The sequence below is a fragment of the Lycium barbarum genome, chromosome 6 (genome assembly GCF_019175385.1).
Source record: "Lycium barbarum isolate Lr01 chromosome 6, ASM1917538v2, whole genome shotgun sequence".
Taxonomy (NCBI): domain Eukaryota; kingdom Viridiplantae; phylum Streptophyta; class Magnoliopsida; order Solanales; family Solanaceae; genus Lycium; species Lycium barbarum.
The window spans coordinates 101,260,283-101,277,768 of record NC_083342.1 but is presented as its reverse complement, the minus strand read 5'-3'; the positions used below and the strand labels follow the sequence as shown (position 1 = coordinate 101,277,768).

Sequence of the window (17,486 nt, the reverse complement as noted above, 5' to 3'; positions counted from 1 at the left end):
GCGTTGGAATTTGAGGGCGTGTTGATGCACTGCACTTTCTTCGCCTTCACTACTATCCTTACAGTAGAAATCCCATGGCCAGTGAACCACCGCTGCCGCCGCGAAGAAGAAGTGACAGTGTCGGAAAAGTAAGGAACAAACCAAACAAAATCACAGAGGTGACTGTAGCATTGCTCGTGAATTCTCGTTCTGCGGTTATTAACATTTCCCATTTGCTGGTGTCCATGACTAATTAGCTTTTGTTCAACGTTGATCGAAATCTTTCTGTGTTTGGATCAAGAATTGTTCCACCCTTGGTTAATTCAGTCTATTCAGCTAGTATAAATCAAGTCTTTTAGGGCATTGATAACCGGGGAGTGGTAATCACAAATTGAAATGGGAGGCCCTCTTTATATTTTGGTGTGTATCTTCCATCTAAAGGCCATTTATAAGCCGTGTTACTTGGAGTGGTCATTATAGCTACAGTAATTTGAGCCCACATGGCATCCATTATCAATTTATTTGCAACACATTATCAATTCTTCCTCTTTGTCTTGAATTTCCTCCATCATCAACAAGAGGTCATCCATCACATCGTCTTACCAAATTGCCTTCAAAATGACATCATCGAGTGCTATTAACTTAAACAGAGTCTAGGCAAAGCCTGAATTTGCTACCAGAAACATTTGTCATCATATTTGCTGAATTATCATGTGCAAGCACCTTCTTCATAACTACAACACCAGCTGATACAATATACCAAATAAGTGATAGTACACCTGGCTCTTTGTGCTATGAATAACATTCTTTAACTGTTAGTATAAAACACGGATGTCAATCTTGGTGTGTCAATCCAAATTCGCTCACCAAATCACGTGCATCGCCAAATGATAACTAAATCAGAATTTTCAGAGTTCATCTTATGGTTTATCGCTCTTTTTTGCTTTGCTTGCAAAAGCCTGGAATTAAAATTGATTGAATATGTACTTATACACTGACATGCAATTTACTGAGAAAGAAGCACAAAATGGCTACAAAAGCAAAACGTCAAGGATCTGGATAACCAAAGCTAGATAACATATATATTACTAATAAACACCTAATATATAAACTGAGCCAGAATGCTGAACAAGGTTATTGCTAGGTCCACAGCCAATGCCCGGTGTTGGAACTAACTCTGTTTCCTTTAAATTGCACATTTGTTCATTAAACCTCAATGATCTACTAACGCTTACACTTGATGCCCCAACTGACTTCGGGGCTTTTTTGCTTTTTGCCTTTGTTAACACGGGCAGTTGAAGAAGGTGAAGAACCTTGACCCTGTTATTAAAGAAAAAAACAAAGAATCACTTTGATAACTCCAATAACAAACTTGAACTTAATGAATTCAGGTAACTGCAAAACCATATCCTAAAAGGCAGGGAAACTTCGAAGCGCGATGAACTTGATGCAAATATGGCTTGTTAATTAGTTCCACATAATTACTGATGAATTTCACAGAAACTATGAAATTGTAGCTGAATTTTTTTGAATGTTCCCAGTAGATACAGCGAAAGAGAAGGAATTTGAGGTACGAAATTCCTTCATTCAGCTTAGCTTCCAAAAATCCTAAGTCAACAAGCTACAAAAGAGATCTATATGCGCTTCCACTACAACATCGACATTTGGAAGCCTAGGCCTTATTTTCATTGGCAACATGATCCCGGGTAGCAAGCATCCCAATATGGTCAATCATGGTCCGAGTTTTACTGATACTCCCTCCGTCCCAATTTATGGACACTCTTTCCTTTTTAGTCGGTCCCAAAAAGAATGACACTCTTCTATATTTAGTAAAAATTCAACTTTAAATTTACCTTTTGACCTTTAATGAAATGATTTCTAGCCACACAAATTTCTATGGTTTGTTTTAGACCACAAGTTTCAAAAGTCTTCCTTTATTTCTTAAACTTCGTGTCAAGTCAAACACCCTATATACAATGGGATGGAGGAGGTACTGCATAAGTAAACCTTAATAAATCAACGATCTTCCCTTTTTGAGAAGTGAAAATTTGTGTTCATTCCAAACAAGTTGGGATCATCTATATGAATCCTCCCTATTCCATTTAACCTCAACTCATGTCATCATCACACCAAAATAAAAATAAAAGTGTAAGCAAGTTAAATATATGAAAATAAAAATATTAGAAGTCCTCCAACAAAACTAAGACCTATTCCCGACTAGAAAATATCACCTACATGAATCATTTTCCTCCATGCGTCATATTTTTGCCTAGGTCTGCATTGATGTCACCAACAAAATTCGTGATTATTGTTCAGCATAGAAAAAAAAATTAGAAAAATAGAGAAAACATAACGGAAGGGCTAATCAGCATATGAAACAATATACACATATAACAAGTGAGCCATGGATGTGTTTTTCTCATGACAGATGGCAGTCCATAGATTGACATAGATGCAAAAGTCTCTTATGTGCTTTTTAATGGCAGCATAGTAGGAGTAAGTCGCCAATGGAATGCTTACGCTCCCATTTCAGTAATATTATCTCTCCACACCATTAGTTGGTTATTTAATATGTAACCAGTAACCAAACAGCAATGCATCGAAGTGAAGATTGTCAATAGAAAAATGGATTGGAGCTCAATAGATCTCAACGATGAGACTCAATCCCACTAAATCAAAGATCAGATAGCATGGCAGAAAGGAAGAATACCTGTTGCATTCTGACCATTAAAGTAGCCACCATCTGATCTTGGATCCTTTTGTCTATTTCTATTCGCATTTGTCTACGCTCCTCTTGCATCTGAGCTTCAAATCTTTTGTCCATTTCAGCTCGCATTTGTTCACGTTCCTCTTCCAACTTTCGATCCATTTCAGCTTGCATCTCTTGACGCACACTTTCTATTGCAGAAGAAAAGTTAGATCTAAAGTTTACAAGTTGCATGCGGCTCTTTTTGAGAGGCTTCTTTCCATAACCTTTTCCCCGAACATAGCCTGTTCTCTCACCAAGTATAGCAGCTAAAATCTCATCTCCAGTCTTTGGATTCTCGTTTTGTTCATATTGTTGTTGAGCCACAAGTTCCTGGATCTGGCCCTGCAGTTATGCAAAACCCTTTATACTAACATATAATAATAAATATAAAACAAATAACAAGCCAATGATTATGGAATTACGTAAACTCGTTGAGATTGTTCATCTGACCACAACAGTTCTCCTTTATCATTCTTACGTGTATGTTGGAGCTCCCAGACACGATCTGGTGGTGCCTTCTCTCCAGTAAGAGGATCTCTCTACAATATATTTCAGATGAGGAGAACACATGTGAGCACATAAAATGACATAAATCATTAACAAAAGTATATGATGGTTGGAATAAATGCATTTTCACCGTGGATTCCTCTACTTCTGCAAAAGACTTTGACCCACATGAATGCTTTGTTGTTTGCTTTTTCCTGTTTATTTTATTTCTCTCGCTTTTAGCCTGCAATTATGTCAAATAGATTAAGACACCAATATTCAAATGATAATTTATCAAACGTCCTTTTATCAAGTTACCTTGAATTCCTCACTTCCAAAATATTGTATCAGAAATTCCCAATCCTCAGGCACAACATCTTTCGGCGGATGGGACAGTCTCTCTTCATCAGTATTATAACGCAAATACTCAGCATGCAACCGAGTCTTCCACGTTCTAAAAAGCCTTTTCATAGTGCTGGCCACAAAACTTTGCAACACATGCTCTCCCTTACCACCGCCAACTTCAAATTTCTCCTGAAAACACAAATGTAAAGTTATACTCCCTCTGTCCCAATTAACGTAACATTGGGGTGCGGCCCTTTCCCCGAACCTGCTAACGTGGAATGCTTTGCGCACAGGGCTGCCCCTTTTTTCTTTCTTTTTTAGTCAGTCCCAAGAAAGTGACAAATTTCTATATTTAGTAACAATTTAACTTAAAGTTTTCATTTTGCCCTTAATTAGATGATTTATAAAGTATAGCCACAAAAATATTTATGGCTTGTTTTAAACCACAAGTTTCAAAGTCTTTCTTTCATTCTTAAACTCCATGCCCTATCAAAACCATCGCATAAATTGGGACGGAGGGAGTAACTATATTTTCTTTTTTGAGAAAGTAAGATGATTTTATAAATAAACTAGCAACAAAGAAAGTTTATTTTGTTAACGTAGCAACACAAATAATGCAAGATCTCTAAACGTCAAATATTCACAGTAATGTATTACCTTCACTTTCAGCCACATTGATTCTCCATCTTTTGCAAAAATTGTTGCCCAATCACCATCTCTTAAAGAGATAGTGCTCCTCATGATCAAGCCACAATAATTGACAATATCTCTAGCCCCGGGACCTACAGCTCTATCAATGTCATCCGGAATGTGAACTTTGATTTTGCTACCGCACTGAGTTTTCACATCCAAGTGTAGGGATCTATATTTTCCCCTGCCTTTCTTAGTTTTGCTGCAAGAAACTGTGAAGCAAGAAATGTAGGACAATAAGAAGCTTTACAGCAAGAGATACTATATAGATTTCAAAGGAGTAATGGAAACCAGCTGGAAAAGATTAAAAAAAATTGAACTTCTTTATGTCTAAGCTAAACCAAATGATACTTATTTTTGCTTGAATCATTTCCAGTGCAGCAGTATGCATCTGAAATTGGTCATAAGCTAATAGGGCTGCCAGCCTAAGTCGCTCGGACTTGGGTGCGGGTGTCCGATACGGGTGCGAATCTAGAGATTGGATCCTTCACGATCTAAATTTAAGATTCGGGGTTACGGATCCAACTCATCCAAGTATGAATACAGGTGCGGGGATTTGGCTAAAAATAATTCAAATATCTGAAAGCAGAGTTATAAGAATATGCCTAAATTATAGTGGACTATTTGTGAGCAAGTTTGAATCTGTAATTATTGTTAAGTACAGATGCATCTCCTTATTTTTTGGTGTAACATAGCTGTTGTCCATGATAGACTTCTTGAGTTTGCACATTCAACTGTGAGCAAGTAAATATCTTTATAGCACCTTCTGGTTGCTAACATTTTAATACAAATATCTTCTAACGGTAAGTAAAAAATATATGCCTATATTAGGATTTTACTGTAGCTTTTATTTTGATTTCAAAAATCATCGTATATGTCTCAAATTTCTCTATTGAATTTGGTCAAAAGTCCCCAAAATCGAGTGACTAGATCCGGTATGGATCCCACACCCACGTCGTGTCGACACAGGTGCGGCACCGAAAGTGAAGAGCAACTTAGCTACCAACTGAGAAAGGGAAAACATATTATCGACACTTTCCAGAACAATTTTAAAGTAACCAACGGAGATATAGTTGGAAGGAATTATAGGAGATCTTTTTTTTTTTTTTTTTTTTGATGACATGGGAACCCGCAGCCGCTACCCTTCGGGTGTGCACAGGGTAAACCTAGCTCTTGTGCAATAGCTCTCAAACCACACAAGAGAGGTAACCCGCACTAGGCAAGCCCGGTGCGACGAGCTCGACTCAGAATGCAAATCCCCTGCTGTCGTAGGCAGGGTGTTTCGAACTTGAGACCTCCATTATGAAAGCCAAGCCCCATGCTCAACCAACTGAGCCACCCTTGCGGGTGGAAATTATAGGAGATCTTGAGGGAATACTTTCTAGAGATGGTGGTTTCCGTGTAAGGGATAGTGATATATCCATATATCCTTTAGTTTAACAGTTAATGTATCAACAATTTCAACCAAATGATGACTCAAATATGTAGTTCCTTTTCATCGTTGTCCCTACTATAGAAATGGTTTATAAGCTCATTCTGTTGACAAAAATACCAAGAAGAAACTTGCTTACTACCCGTATCAGACACCCGCACCCATATGAGTAACTGAGGTTAGAGGGTAATTATCTTTGTACTTTATTACATTTAAATGGAGAAGGGTAGAGTGGCGGACCCATTATTCGGCGAGTATCGAACCGTGAGCCAGTGGCTCATGTGGATTTCTCAGTAATCAAAAAAGAATATCGGTAGCATCATCTCATTAAAATAGAATATTAATAACTGAACGACAATAGAAGTACATAATAGACCCTATAAATCGGACAAGGGTGTTGAGCCAACAACAACAGAATACTAAAATCAGGCTACAGGAATCTGTCTTTGAAAAAAATAAATGAACAATACAAGTTAAAATTGCATAAATTTCCAAGGTACATAAGAGAAGAGAAAAAGGGACCACTAATAAGTATTGAAATACAGGAAAACTAACCTTCACCGCTATTTAAGTTCTCTGAAGAGGGATGTACACTTCCTTCCATATTCCCTGATAATTGTGACCCCGACAATGGTCTTTGACTTGTTTCAGGGCTCCTTAAGTCTGGAGAAGTCCACTGAGTTTCTTCAGGAATCCCTGTTGATTGTACTAGTGGCTGAGATGCTTGATCAAGTGTAGGTTTATGTGGTGGATTAATATTTACAGATGACACCACTGCAAAATTATCACGAACTCCTTCAATATTACCACGCCCACGGCCCCTTCCACCGCGCCGACCTCTACCTCGTGCAAATCTTGCCATTTCTGCGACATAGCATAAAAAGTATATAAGGATTCAAATTTTTGATATAGTATTGAAAGCATAATAATATAAAATAATGAGATGTGGAGCCCAAGGGCACTTGATGTGCCTAATACTAAGAACCCAATAATCAGACAGCAGAAAACAGTAAGGCTAAAAACATTGACAAACAAAAGTTAAGTCCGTCGGGAAATTCATAGCACTAAAACTTAACTACAAAACTTATAGCCCAATACATTTCTAGCAATTGAGAGCGATAAGTGTATGCACTAAGGCCAGAGTCCTTCCAAGAGATGCAGGCAGGTGGTTCATTGATATGCTGCTTGGACTCTTTAAAGATACCGACGGGTGCGTGTTGGATCCTCCAAAGGTGGTGCATTTTCGGAAGATCCGATGCGGGTGCAGCAAAATTTTTGGAAAGTCCGAGCAAGATACTTCACTCAGACTCATGTTTCTGTTATTTGGCTGAACTTGAATAAAATCTCCAATGCCTTTGTAGAGGAGACGGTTGTCTGAGACGTGTTATTCAAAAAGTACTCAGAATTGAGACAAAATAATGATTTATGAAAATCATATTCAGAATATATTTTGAACAGAAATCTTATTCAGAATATGGACTTGGTGTTCTTAGGTTAATGCCCCTTATTGCATTTGTTTACAAGTTCTCTGTTATTATCCTGCTTTACATGACTTATGTTATCACGCGTCAAACTGCAACAAGATGATTTTTATACTCTTTGCAAGTGTACGAAAGTCAGGTCCCTTCGTAGTCAAGGTTCGTGTCTTAGAGCCATATCTGGTCTTTTTAATGCTGTCAGGTGATGAACTTCTATGACCCAAAGAGAAGATTTACGAGAAGGTGCATACACTAACTCAATAGCAGTTCAGGAACAACTGCCAGCAAATGTTATCTGCTGGTTATCTGTGGACTAAAATATGTTAAAGTTGAAAGGAAACTACTACGTAATGGAAAACACAGTACTCGTAGTTGGAATACCATATTCCATAACAAGGAAATTACTGTCTTCATTTTTCATTTCTTCTGCTGCTTAAGCGATGGGGTGCAAAAAGTGTAAGCCAAACAGCCTTCCTGTGCGACACAAAATGCATGTGAATGTGGGGGATACAGTAAAAGTTACATCCAGACAAAGATAGGATTGGAGAGATCACTGAGGTTATCAAGCACAACAGCAAAGTCATAGTAAGTGAGGTGAACTTGAAAACAAGCATGTGAAGAGTGGCATGAGAATGAACAGGGCCAAATAATCAAGGTTTTCGATTTCCTTCTCACTGTTTACCAAATTGCCTGAAAGTTAATCTTCAGTTCTCTTTTGTTATGGTTAGTATAAATTAATCAGTCCTTGTGAAAAAGTAACTGTTCAAGTGCTGTGCTTTCAGGTTCAAGATCCTATTAACAGCTTAAACGTGATGCTTTACTCAAAAGAGCAAAAGGTAGCCAACACTTGAAATGGAGAAGATTTTCAGAAAGCAAAATTTTGTTTTCCAAACAAGTGGTACCCTTTCTTTGGAGTCCAGTAGGTCAATTAAGAGCCTGTTTGGATGGGCTTATGCCTATAAGCTGCAAACAGCTTATAAGCTAAAAAAAAATAAGTTGGGGTAGTCTAACTTATTTTTTTTGGCTTATAAGCTGAAAACAGCTTATAAGCTGCTTTAGATAAGCTAAGTCAAATGGGCCCAATTATTTTTTTGAGCTTATTTTAAGCACAAAATGACTTTAAGCTGGCCAGCCAAACACTCAAAAAAACTGAAAATAGCTTATAAGCAACTTATAAGCCAATCCAAATGGGCTCTAAGTTGCCTAATAAAGCAATAAGTAAATCTTAATTGAGAATAGAATATCAGTGAGACTATTCATGACATACAATGTCTGAGTTGTAGTCATTTGATCATGGAGTTTTGTCTATCCCTTATAGAGCGGCATTCCTCTCCTTCACATCGTCAATCAATTCTTTTTTTTTTTTTGATGACAAGGGAACAGCAGTCGCTACCCTTCGGGTGCGCACAGGGTAAACCCCGCTCCTGTGCAATAGCCCGCAAACCAAATATAGAAGAGATAACTCGCACTAGGCCAACCCCGTGCTACGAGCTCGACCCAGAAGGCAAATCCCCAGGGGATTTTCGAACCTAAGACCTCCATTATAGAAGCCCCGTGCTCAACCCACTGAGCTGCCCTTGGGGGCTCGTCAGTCAACTCTTGGACAGACCGTTAATAGAGCTCGTCCCTATTTGACTGAAGAGGGTAGGGTTTGCTGTCCCGTCCTTTGTTCATTTTATAAGACTTTGAGTCATTTAGAAAGTCCCCCCAAAACTTCCTTCTTATTTTCTGCATTTCATCAGTTTAAAATATTTTCATTGCTTAGCTCAAAGTTTACTAGTATTAACATCAAAGATAATTATTCCCATTCAATATATATTCCCCCGTGTTTAAGGTGAAAACAATAATGCAATATTGTAGCGCAGTGACAGCTTAAAGGATGCTTATTTTCAAGAAAAAAGAAACATGCAAGAAATAGTAGATGAATAAAAAGATACCTTCTTGACTTTGATGCCCAGATATAATAATTGAGGAACCAATTTTGGAAATCTGATTTGGGGTTGAGTCTAGGGTGACGACCAACAGTTTAAAGGAATTAGGGATTTTTGGCTTTTATATCATGCTCCTCTTTTAGAAACAAGAAAAAAGACACCAATTGGTGGCGACCTAGTCACCATAAATAGATTATGTGGCGATTAAAAGGTGTCGCCTCGAAAGCTTTTCACACTTAAAAGAAAATTGAGTCAAAAACACATTCCTATATAACACTGTGAGGTGTGATAATTTAGGTAAAAAACTTTCACTCTCACAACTGATTGTTCAGGTTGAAAATTAAAAACAAAATGATATTTGGGTGTGTGTTTGACACTTTATCTCTAAAAGAAATTGCCTTTTGCGGGAAGGGGGATTTTCAAGTTTTTGTCATGACAACCTTTTTTATAAGTTTAGGTATAATATATTAGTACTCACTCTGTGCACTTTTACTTATCAACTTTTGATTTTGCACGTACCTTAAGAATTAATAAATGAAGTATATATTTTATCATAGTATACAAATTAATTGGTGTATAGTTTTAATAGATTTGGAAAATGATTTGAAATGAGTAATTAATGTTACGGGTAAAATAAGAAAAGAAAAAAAGTTTGTCTTTCTCGTGATATGCTAAAGTAGACATGTAAAGGTGAAAATTTATTTTTATTATAGTGCATAAGTAAAAGTGAACAGATGAACCTCTTGAACTTTGCGTTGTTTATTCTATGTATATTTAATTTAATTTTTGATTATGTATTCTACTTGATTATTTAAATATTTACCTTCTGTATAACTTCAGTACAAAAAGATAGGATACACTACTAAAAAACTATCAAAAATCGACGGCCCGCATCGGTTTTTTCAATGAAATCGACGGGTAACCGACCCATTACGATCCGTCGGTTTACATAGCGTCGCTTTTTTAAAACCGACGGACTGCATGGGTTTTTTGTGACGGACTGCGTCGCTTACGTGGTCCGTCGGTTTTTTATCCAATAAAAAAAATTTAAAAAATCGATGGACTGCGTCGGTTTTTTAAATTTCTGATTTTTTATTTCAAATAAAAACAATATAAATTCTATGAAAAACCGACGCACTCCATCGATTTTTTATTTAATTTTTTTATTTTAAATAAAAAACCGACACATTGCGTCGATTTTTTGAAAAAATTTCAGAATTAATTTTCAGAAAACTGACGGACTGAGTAGGTTTTCCGTCGATTTTCTGGAAAATTTCCAGAATTAATTTCCAGAAAACCGACGGACTGCGTCGGTTTTTTGGAATATTTCCTGCATACAATTGCTGCATTTTCTGCAGCCCAACACAAAAATCAGTACCAAAAGCTGCTCAAAACTAACATTAAAATGCTCCAAATCAATTCTAAAAGAGCTACAACACATAAAATCACCCTGAGTAACAATAAAACACATCAAACACTATCTAAACACATCAAATACTATCTAAATAGACCTTCAAAGTTAAAAAATATTTAAATGTCCAATCAAAAGTACCATTAACTAGTTTTAACATAAGTCCATAAAACATAAGTCTATTATTAAATCCAAACTACTACAATTGATCATCCGGTGTCCGGGCTACGTAATCACCGTCATCATCATCTGCATCATCATCATCTTCTACGTAACTTAAGAATTCTAACTTAAAATATAACTTAAGAAAACACAATCCCAACCAATTCTAACTTTGAATTTTCAATAACAATTCTAATTTTAATAACTTATGGATTCTAACTTAAATATAACTTTTAAAAGCACAATCCCAACCAATTTTAACTTTAATAACTTATGGATTCTAACTTTAATTCTAAAAATTGAAAAGTAAATCTAGTCAAATAAAGTCTACATTTTAGTTTAGAGGTTATAGAAATATTATAACTTAACAATTCTAACCTTGAAAAGCACAATCTCAACCACTTCTAACTTTGAATTCTCAATAACAATTCTAATTTTCATAACTTATGGATTCTAACTTTAATATAACTTTTAAAAACACAATCTCAACCAATTCTAACTTTAATAACTTATGGATTCTAACTTTAATTCTAAAAATTGAAAAGTAAATCTAGTCAAATAAAGTCTACATTTTAGTTTAGAGGTTATAGAAATATTATAACTTAACACTTCTAACCTTGAAAAGCACAATCCCAACCACTTCTAACTTTGAATTCTCAATAACAATTCTAACTTTAATAACTTATGGATTCTAACTTTAATATAACTTGGAAAAGCACAATCCCAACCAATTCTAACTAAGCTAACACAAATACATTGACAATGAACATAAAAAAATAGCACAATCGCAAGCAAATATATATATGTGTGTGTGTGTGTGTGTGTGTGTGAAAAGTAAACTAGTCAAATAAAGTTTACATTTTTTCACAAACTGAACATTAATAATTTAAGAAAGCACAATACCTACCAATTCTAACTTTGAATTCTCAATAACAATTCTAACTTTAATAACTTATGGATTCTAAATTTAATATAACTTTGAAAAGCACGATCCCAACCAATTCTAACTTTGAAATCTCAATAACAATTCTAACTTTAATAACTTATGGATTCTAACTTTAATTCTAAAAATTGAAAAGTAAATCTAGTCAAATAAAGTCTACATTTTAGTTTTGAGGTTATAGAAATATTATAACTTAATAATTCTAACATAACTTAATAATTATAACCTTGAAAAGCACAATCCCAACCAATTCTAAAAATTGAAAAGTAAATCTAATGAAATAAAGTCTACATTTTAGTTTTGAGGTCATAGAAATACTATAACTTAACAATTCTAACTTTGAAAAGCACAATCTCAACCAATTCTAATTTTGAATGATCAATAACAATTCTAATAACTTATGGATTCTAACAAAAAGCACAATCCAACAAAAAAAAAACTAGTCAAATAATTAAAATATACATTTTTGCACATTTTTGCACATATTCAACATCAATAATATTACAAACAATGATAACTAAGCTAACACAAATACATTGATAATGAACATAAAATATAGCACAATCTCAAGCAAAAAAAATAATATGAAAAGTAAACTAGTCAAATAAAGTTTACATTTTTTCATAAATTCAACATTAATAACATTGCAAATGATGTTTAACAAAGCTAAATAGACTAACATTAGGCCTAAAATCAACAAATAAAACTAAAATTGAAAGAATTTTAAAAGCCCTAATTTAAAAGCAACTAACCTCAATTATTAAGTTAAAACGAGTCTGGGGTAAGTGGGGGTGGGCTGCGCAGGCGGCGGGGCTGGGTGGTGGGGAAATGGGCGGCTGGGCTGGGCGGACATGGATGGGCGGCGGGTAGGGTTTTAGGGGAATGGGTTTTTTGTTTGGGAAGAGAAGGAGAAATGAAGAGTGAACCCGTTTGGCCATTTTGTTTAAAAAAAATCGACGGACAAAACCGACCCTGTCCGTCAGTTTTTTAAAAAAGTTGACCAGATTTGACTAAAAAAAAAATTAAAAACCGACCCGATCCGTCGGTTTCCTAAAAAAAATTGTTTATTAATTTTTTTAAAAACAGAATGAATAATAAATTATTTAAAATATTTTTAAAACTAAAACCGACGTTGTCCGTCGGTTTTATATTAATTATTATTTTATTTTTTTAATAAAACCGACGTGGGACGTCGATTTTTTTTTGCAAAAATATATATTCAAAATTCTGCCCAAAAAACCGACGTCGTCCGTCGGTTTTCTAATTAAAAAAGATTAGAAATGCAAAAAACTGACGCACTGCGTCGGTTTTCCGTCGGTTTGAATCCGTCCGTTTTTTATCCGTCGATTTTTGGCAGTTTTTTAGTAGTGATACACACACAATTACGATTCAATTCATAAATTCAGTAATACTTTTTTACCTCTATACACGTCACTTACTTGCATTAATTCATATACACCAATATATATAGGGCAAAAATCATTTTAGTCCTCCAACTTTACTTTAAAAATCAAAGACCTCCCCCAACATTGAACAATCCACATTTTCATCCCCTTATCTCAACTTTCGTATATTGACCGGTAACTTTATATTATTTGATCGTCATCAAAGGGGTAAAAGGGAATTTCACTTATATTTTTAATTAATTAGTTAGTACCCTAATTAATAATATATAAATTTTCCGTAGATTCCTCCATTAATTAATTCTAACATTTTCTGTCGTCTTTAATTTTTCTCCATAACCTAAGCAGTTCTTCATATTTTCAGAGAATTTTCAAACCCTGATAAACAATTGTTCTCTGGAAATATGAAGGTTACAAGGGTTTGAAAGGTTCTCCGGAAATATGAAGAACTGCTCTGGCTATGGAGAAAAATTGAAGACGGCAGAAAGCGTTAGAATTAATTAACGGAGGAAACTGTGAAAAATTTATATATTATTACTTAGGGTACTCATTAATTAATACCCCTTTGATGATCAGTCAAATAGTATAAAGTCACCGATCAATGGCCGGAGAAATTGAGATAAGAGGATGAAAATGTCAATTGTTCAATGTTGGGGGAGGTCTTTTATTTTGAAGTAAAGTTGGAGGACTAAATGATTTTTACCCATCTATATATATTATAAAGCTAGGCATAGACAAGGTGATGTGGCACCTCTCTATGACCACCATTTCTATTTATCTTTTTTCTCTTTTTTTAAAACTTTTTCTTCTCTATTCCTCTAAACAAAAATGTCTAAAGTGTTATAATTAGGCAACTATTAATGTAAATAAATGAGTAATGCTTCTGTAACGTGAAAAAATGAGTAATGTTTTTGCTCATGGAAAGTCATACCCAATTAACTAACTTACTTTCCTTTCCACACCAGTTAAATTCTTAGTTTTCCTCATCAAATCTCGTATGAAAAATTGTCATTCTTCTGAAAAATGTCCTTTTTTTTCTCGGTTAACTTCCCGTATAATTCCTATAATTATAAAAATTTTAAGAGGGCAAACAATAATTGAGTGACATCAGAAAATTTTAAAAGGCACAGAAGCATACCCAAAAATAGAAGCCAGAGTACTATTAAAATTTAAAAAGTAAATTAATAATTAAGAATAAATAAAGGGGAAGAAACTCTATATTAATATATCAGTAATGAAAAAAAAATGGCAATGTAAAGTCATAAAGGCAAAGCAACTGTACGTATATTGAAACAGATCATTATAGAACTAGGTAGTACCAATGATATTAATCGGAGAAAGGCGATAAGGAAGAGGTACTGTTGCCTGTGGGTTTATTTGGTAATAATGAAGTGAGAAACTCAGGACTGTTATGAAATTATGAATGTCCATTTTTCAAATATAATGCTCCTTCCACCATATTAATGGTTCTTCCTTTTTCTTCCACCATGTTAATGACTCTCCCATTTTCTTCCACCATTTCATATATTAACTACATATGTATCACTATAAATAGAGGCATAAATTTTCATATGAGATACACTTGTAAAAACACATTTTGGAAGAATAGTAAAATCTCTCCTCTTTTGTCATTCTATTTCTATGATTTTCATCCATTAATATTGTGACTCTTTTAGCTTCATTTTACAACACGTTATCAGCACGAGACTCTGCCGTTCCGAGAAAATATTTTAAAGCCTCGAAGGTATTGATTTTCTATTTTTCTTTACTAATGGCAAATCTTACCAAACGTGAATTTGTAGCTTTAGATATATCCGGCAATACCTATATGTCTTGGATTCTTGACGCCGAAATTCACCTTAATGCGATGGGTCTGGCAGACACCATCAAAGATAAAAATGAGGCATCAAACCAAGACCGTGCCAAGGCAATGATATTCCTTCGCCATCACCTTGATGAGGACTTGAAAATGGAATATCTCACTGTTAAAGATCCTCTTACTCTGTGGAATAATTTAAAAGATAGATATGACCACCTGAAGATGGTCATACTTCCACAAGCACGTTTTGATTGGCTCCATTTAAGGCTACAAGATTTTAAATCTATTAAAGCATATAATTCTGCCATGTTTAAAATTATTTCTCAGTTGAAATTATGTGGTGAAAATATCACTGATCATGATATGCTGGAGAAAACATTCTCCACTTTTCCTGCCTCGAGTATGCTCCTGCAGCAGCAATACCGAGAAATGAAGTTCAAGAAATATTCTGATCTAATCGCACATCTTCTAGTGGCTGAACAACATAATGAATTATTAATGAAAAATCATGAAAGCCGACCCATTGGTACTGCCCCATTCCCAGAAGTGAATGAGGTAAATTTTCGCCATTCTAGGCGTGGAAGAGATTGTGGCCCCAGTCGTGGTCATGGTCGTGGTCGAGGAAGAAATTTTAATCATGATTCTCGTTTTGCACCAAATAATATCTTTCACCACCAGCAGTGTAAAAAGAAAGATGAAAAGCATAAAGCTGTGCAAAAGAAAAACTCAGAAAATAAATGCTACCGATGTGGAGGAAAGGGGCACTGGTCACGTACCTGTCGTACACCAAAGCACCTAGTTGATCTGTATCAAGCCTCTCTCAAAAAGGCAGAAAAAGATGCTGAAGCAAATTTTATTTCTGAAGATAATATTGAGCCCATGCATCTAGATGTGGCAGATTTCTTTGAACTCCCTGAAGGGAAAATAGATCATTTGATCGGTGATGGACCTGTGAAAACTTAGATATTTTATAAGTGTCATTTGTATGTGGTTATGTTTTCATATTTATATAATAAAATGTGTGTAATACTTTGTCTAATCATAATATCTACTCCGATGTTCACTTTATTTATTATTTCATTTTTGAAGAATCTATGGAAATTCCTCAAATTTTATTTGGATCAATGATCAATCATGAAGATATTTGTGTGATTGATAGTGGAACAACGCATGCCATATTCAAAGATGAGAAATACTTTTCTAACTTGCGTAGAAAAAGGGGAAATATTAATACAATTTCTGGCAATTCGAAATTGATTGAAGGCTCCGGAAGAGCTACTATATTTCTGCCTAAGGGGACGAAACTTGTTATAGAAGATGCATTATTCTCTTCTAAATCCCCAAGAAACTTGTTAAGTTTCAAAGATATCCGCCGTAATGGGTATCACGCTGAGACATTAAACGAAATAAATGATGAATATATTGCTATTACAAAGAATGTCTCCGGCCAGAAATATGTTTTGGAGAAATTGCCAACTTTATCTTCTGGACTGTATTATGCAAAAATTAGTACAATTGAAGCACACTCGATCGTAAACCAGAAGTTTAATGATTCAAGTATTTTTTTGCTTTGGCATGACCGAATAGGTCACCCTGGATCAATAATGATGAGACGAATTATTGAAAATTCAAATGGGCATCCACTTAAGAACCTGAAGATTCTTGAATGTGGTGAATTTTCATGTGCTGCTTGTTATCAGGGTAAATTGATAGCTAAGCCATCACAAATGAAAGTTGACATTGAATCTCTTGCTTTTCTAGAACGTATACATGGGGATATATGTGGACCTATTCATCCACCTTGTGGGTCATTTAGATATTTTATGGTCCTAATAGACGCATCTTCAAGATGGTCTTATGTGTGCCTCCTATCTTCTCGCAACCTGGTGTTTGCGAAATTATTAGCACAGATAATACGCTTAAGGGCACAGTGTCCAGACCATCCCATTAAGTCTATATGCCTCGATAATGCCGGAGAATTTACGTCTCAATCTTTTGATGATTATTGTTTATCAGTTGGGATAAAAGTTGAACATCCTGTAGCACATGTTCATACCCAAAATGGCCTTGCTGAGTCATTTATTAAAAGATTACAATTGATAGCAAGACCACTGCTTATGAAAACACGGTTGCCCACTACCGTCTGGGGACATGCTATCTTACATGCAGCATCTCTTATTCGTCTCAAACCGACTCATTATAATAAATACTCCCCATCACAATTAGTATTTGGTCATGAACCAAATATTGCTCATCTCCGAATCTTTGGTTGTGCTGTATATGTGCCTGTAGCACCACCACATCGTACTAAGATGGGCCCCCAAAGAAGGTTAGGTATATATGTTGGGTTTGAATCACCCTCTATTATTCGCTATCTTGAGTCATTGACGGGAGATTTATTTACTGCCCGATTTGCAGATTGTCGATTTGATGAAACAAATTTCCCACAATTAGGGGGAGAGAAAAAAGAAATTAAAAGAGAAATTGCGTGGAAAGTTCCATCACTATCTCATTTTGATCCACGTGCCCCCATATGTGAACAGGAGATCCAGAAGATCATTCACTTGCAAAAAATAGCAAATCAAATGCCAGACGCATTTACTGATTTGAAAAGGATAACTAAGTCACATATCCCTGCAGAGAATGTGCCTATCCGAA

General features: G+C 35.3%; 1 protein-coding gene across 6 annotated transcripts; it reads right to left on the bottom strand.

The window, feature by feature from the left end:
* Positions 1-899: 899 nt before the first annotated feature.
* On the bottom strand, positions 900-9,258 carry LOC132645062 (uncharacterized). Of its 6 annotated transcripts, none has more exons than XM_060361826.1 (10): positions 9,097-9,258; positions 7,541-7,633; positions 6,237-6,545; positions 4,217-4,461; positions 3,533-3,748; positions 3,366-3,458; positions 3,151-3,267; positions 2,983-3,070; positions 2,690-2,877; positions 900-1,299 (listed from the first exon to the last, which is right to left on the bottom strand). In XM_060361826.1, exons 2-10 carry the CDS (start codon positions 7,578-7,580, stop codon positions 1,204-1,206), a joined length of 1,392 nt encoding a protein of 463 aa, XP_060217809.1. In that variant the 5' UTR covers positions 7,581-7,633; positions 9,097-9,258; the 3' UTR covers positions 900-1,203. The 6 variants fall into 6 exon arrangements, with proteins under 6 accessions (XP_060217809.1, XP_060217808.1, XP_060217804.1 ...); XM_060361825.1 differs by adding an exon at positions 2,215-2,254 and having other exon boundaries at positions 2,690-3,070; positions 9,097-9,257; XM_060361821.1 differs by having other exon boundaries at positions 2,690-3,070; positions 9,097-9,254.
* Positions 9,259-17,486: the final 8,228 nt, after the last annotated feature.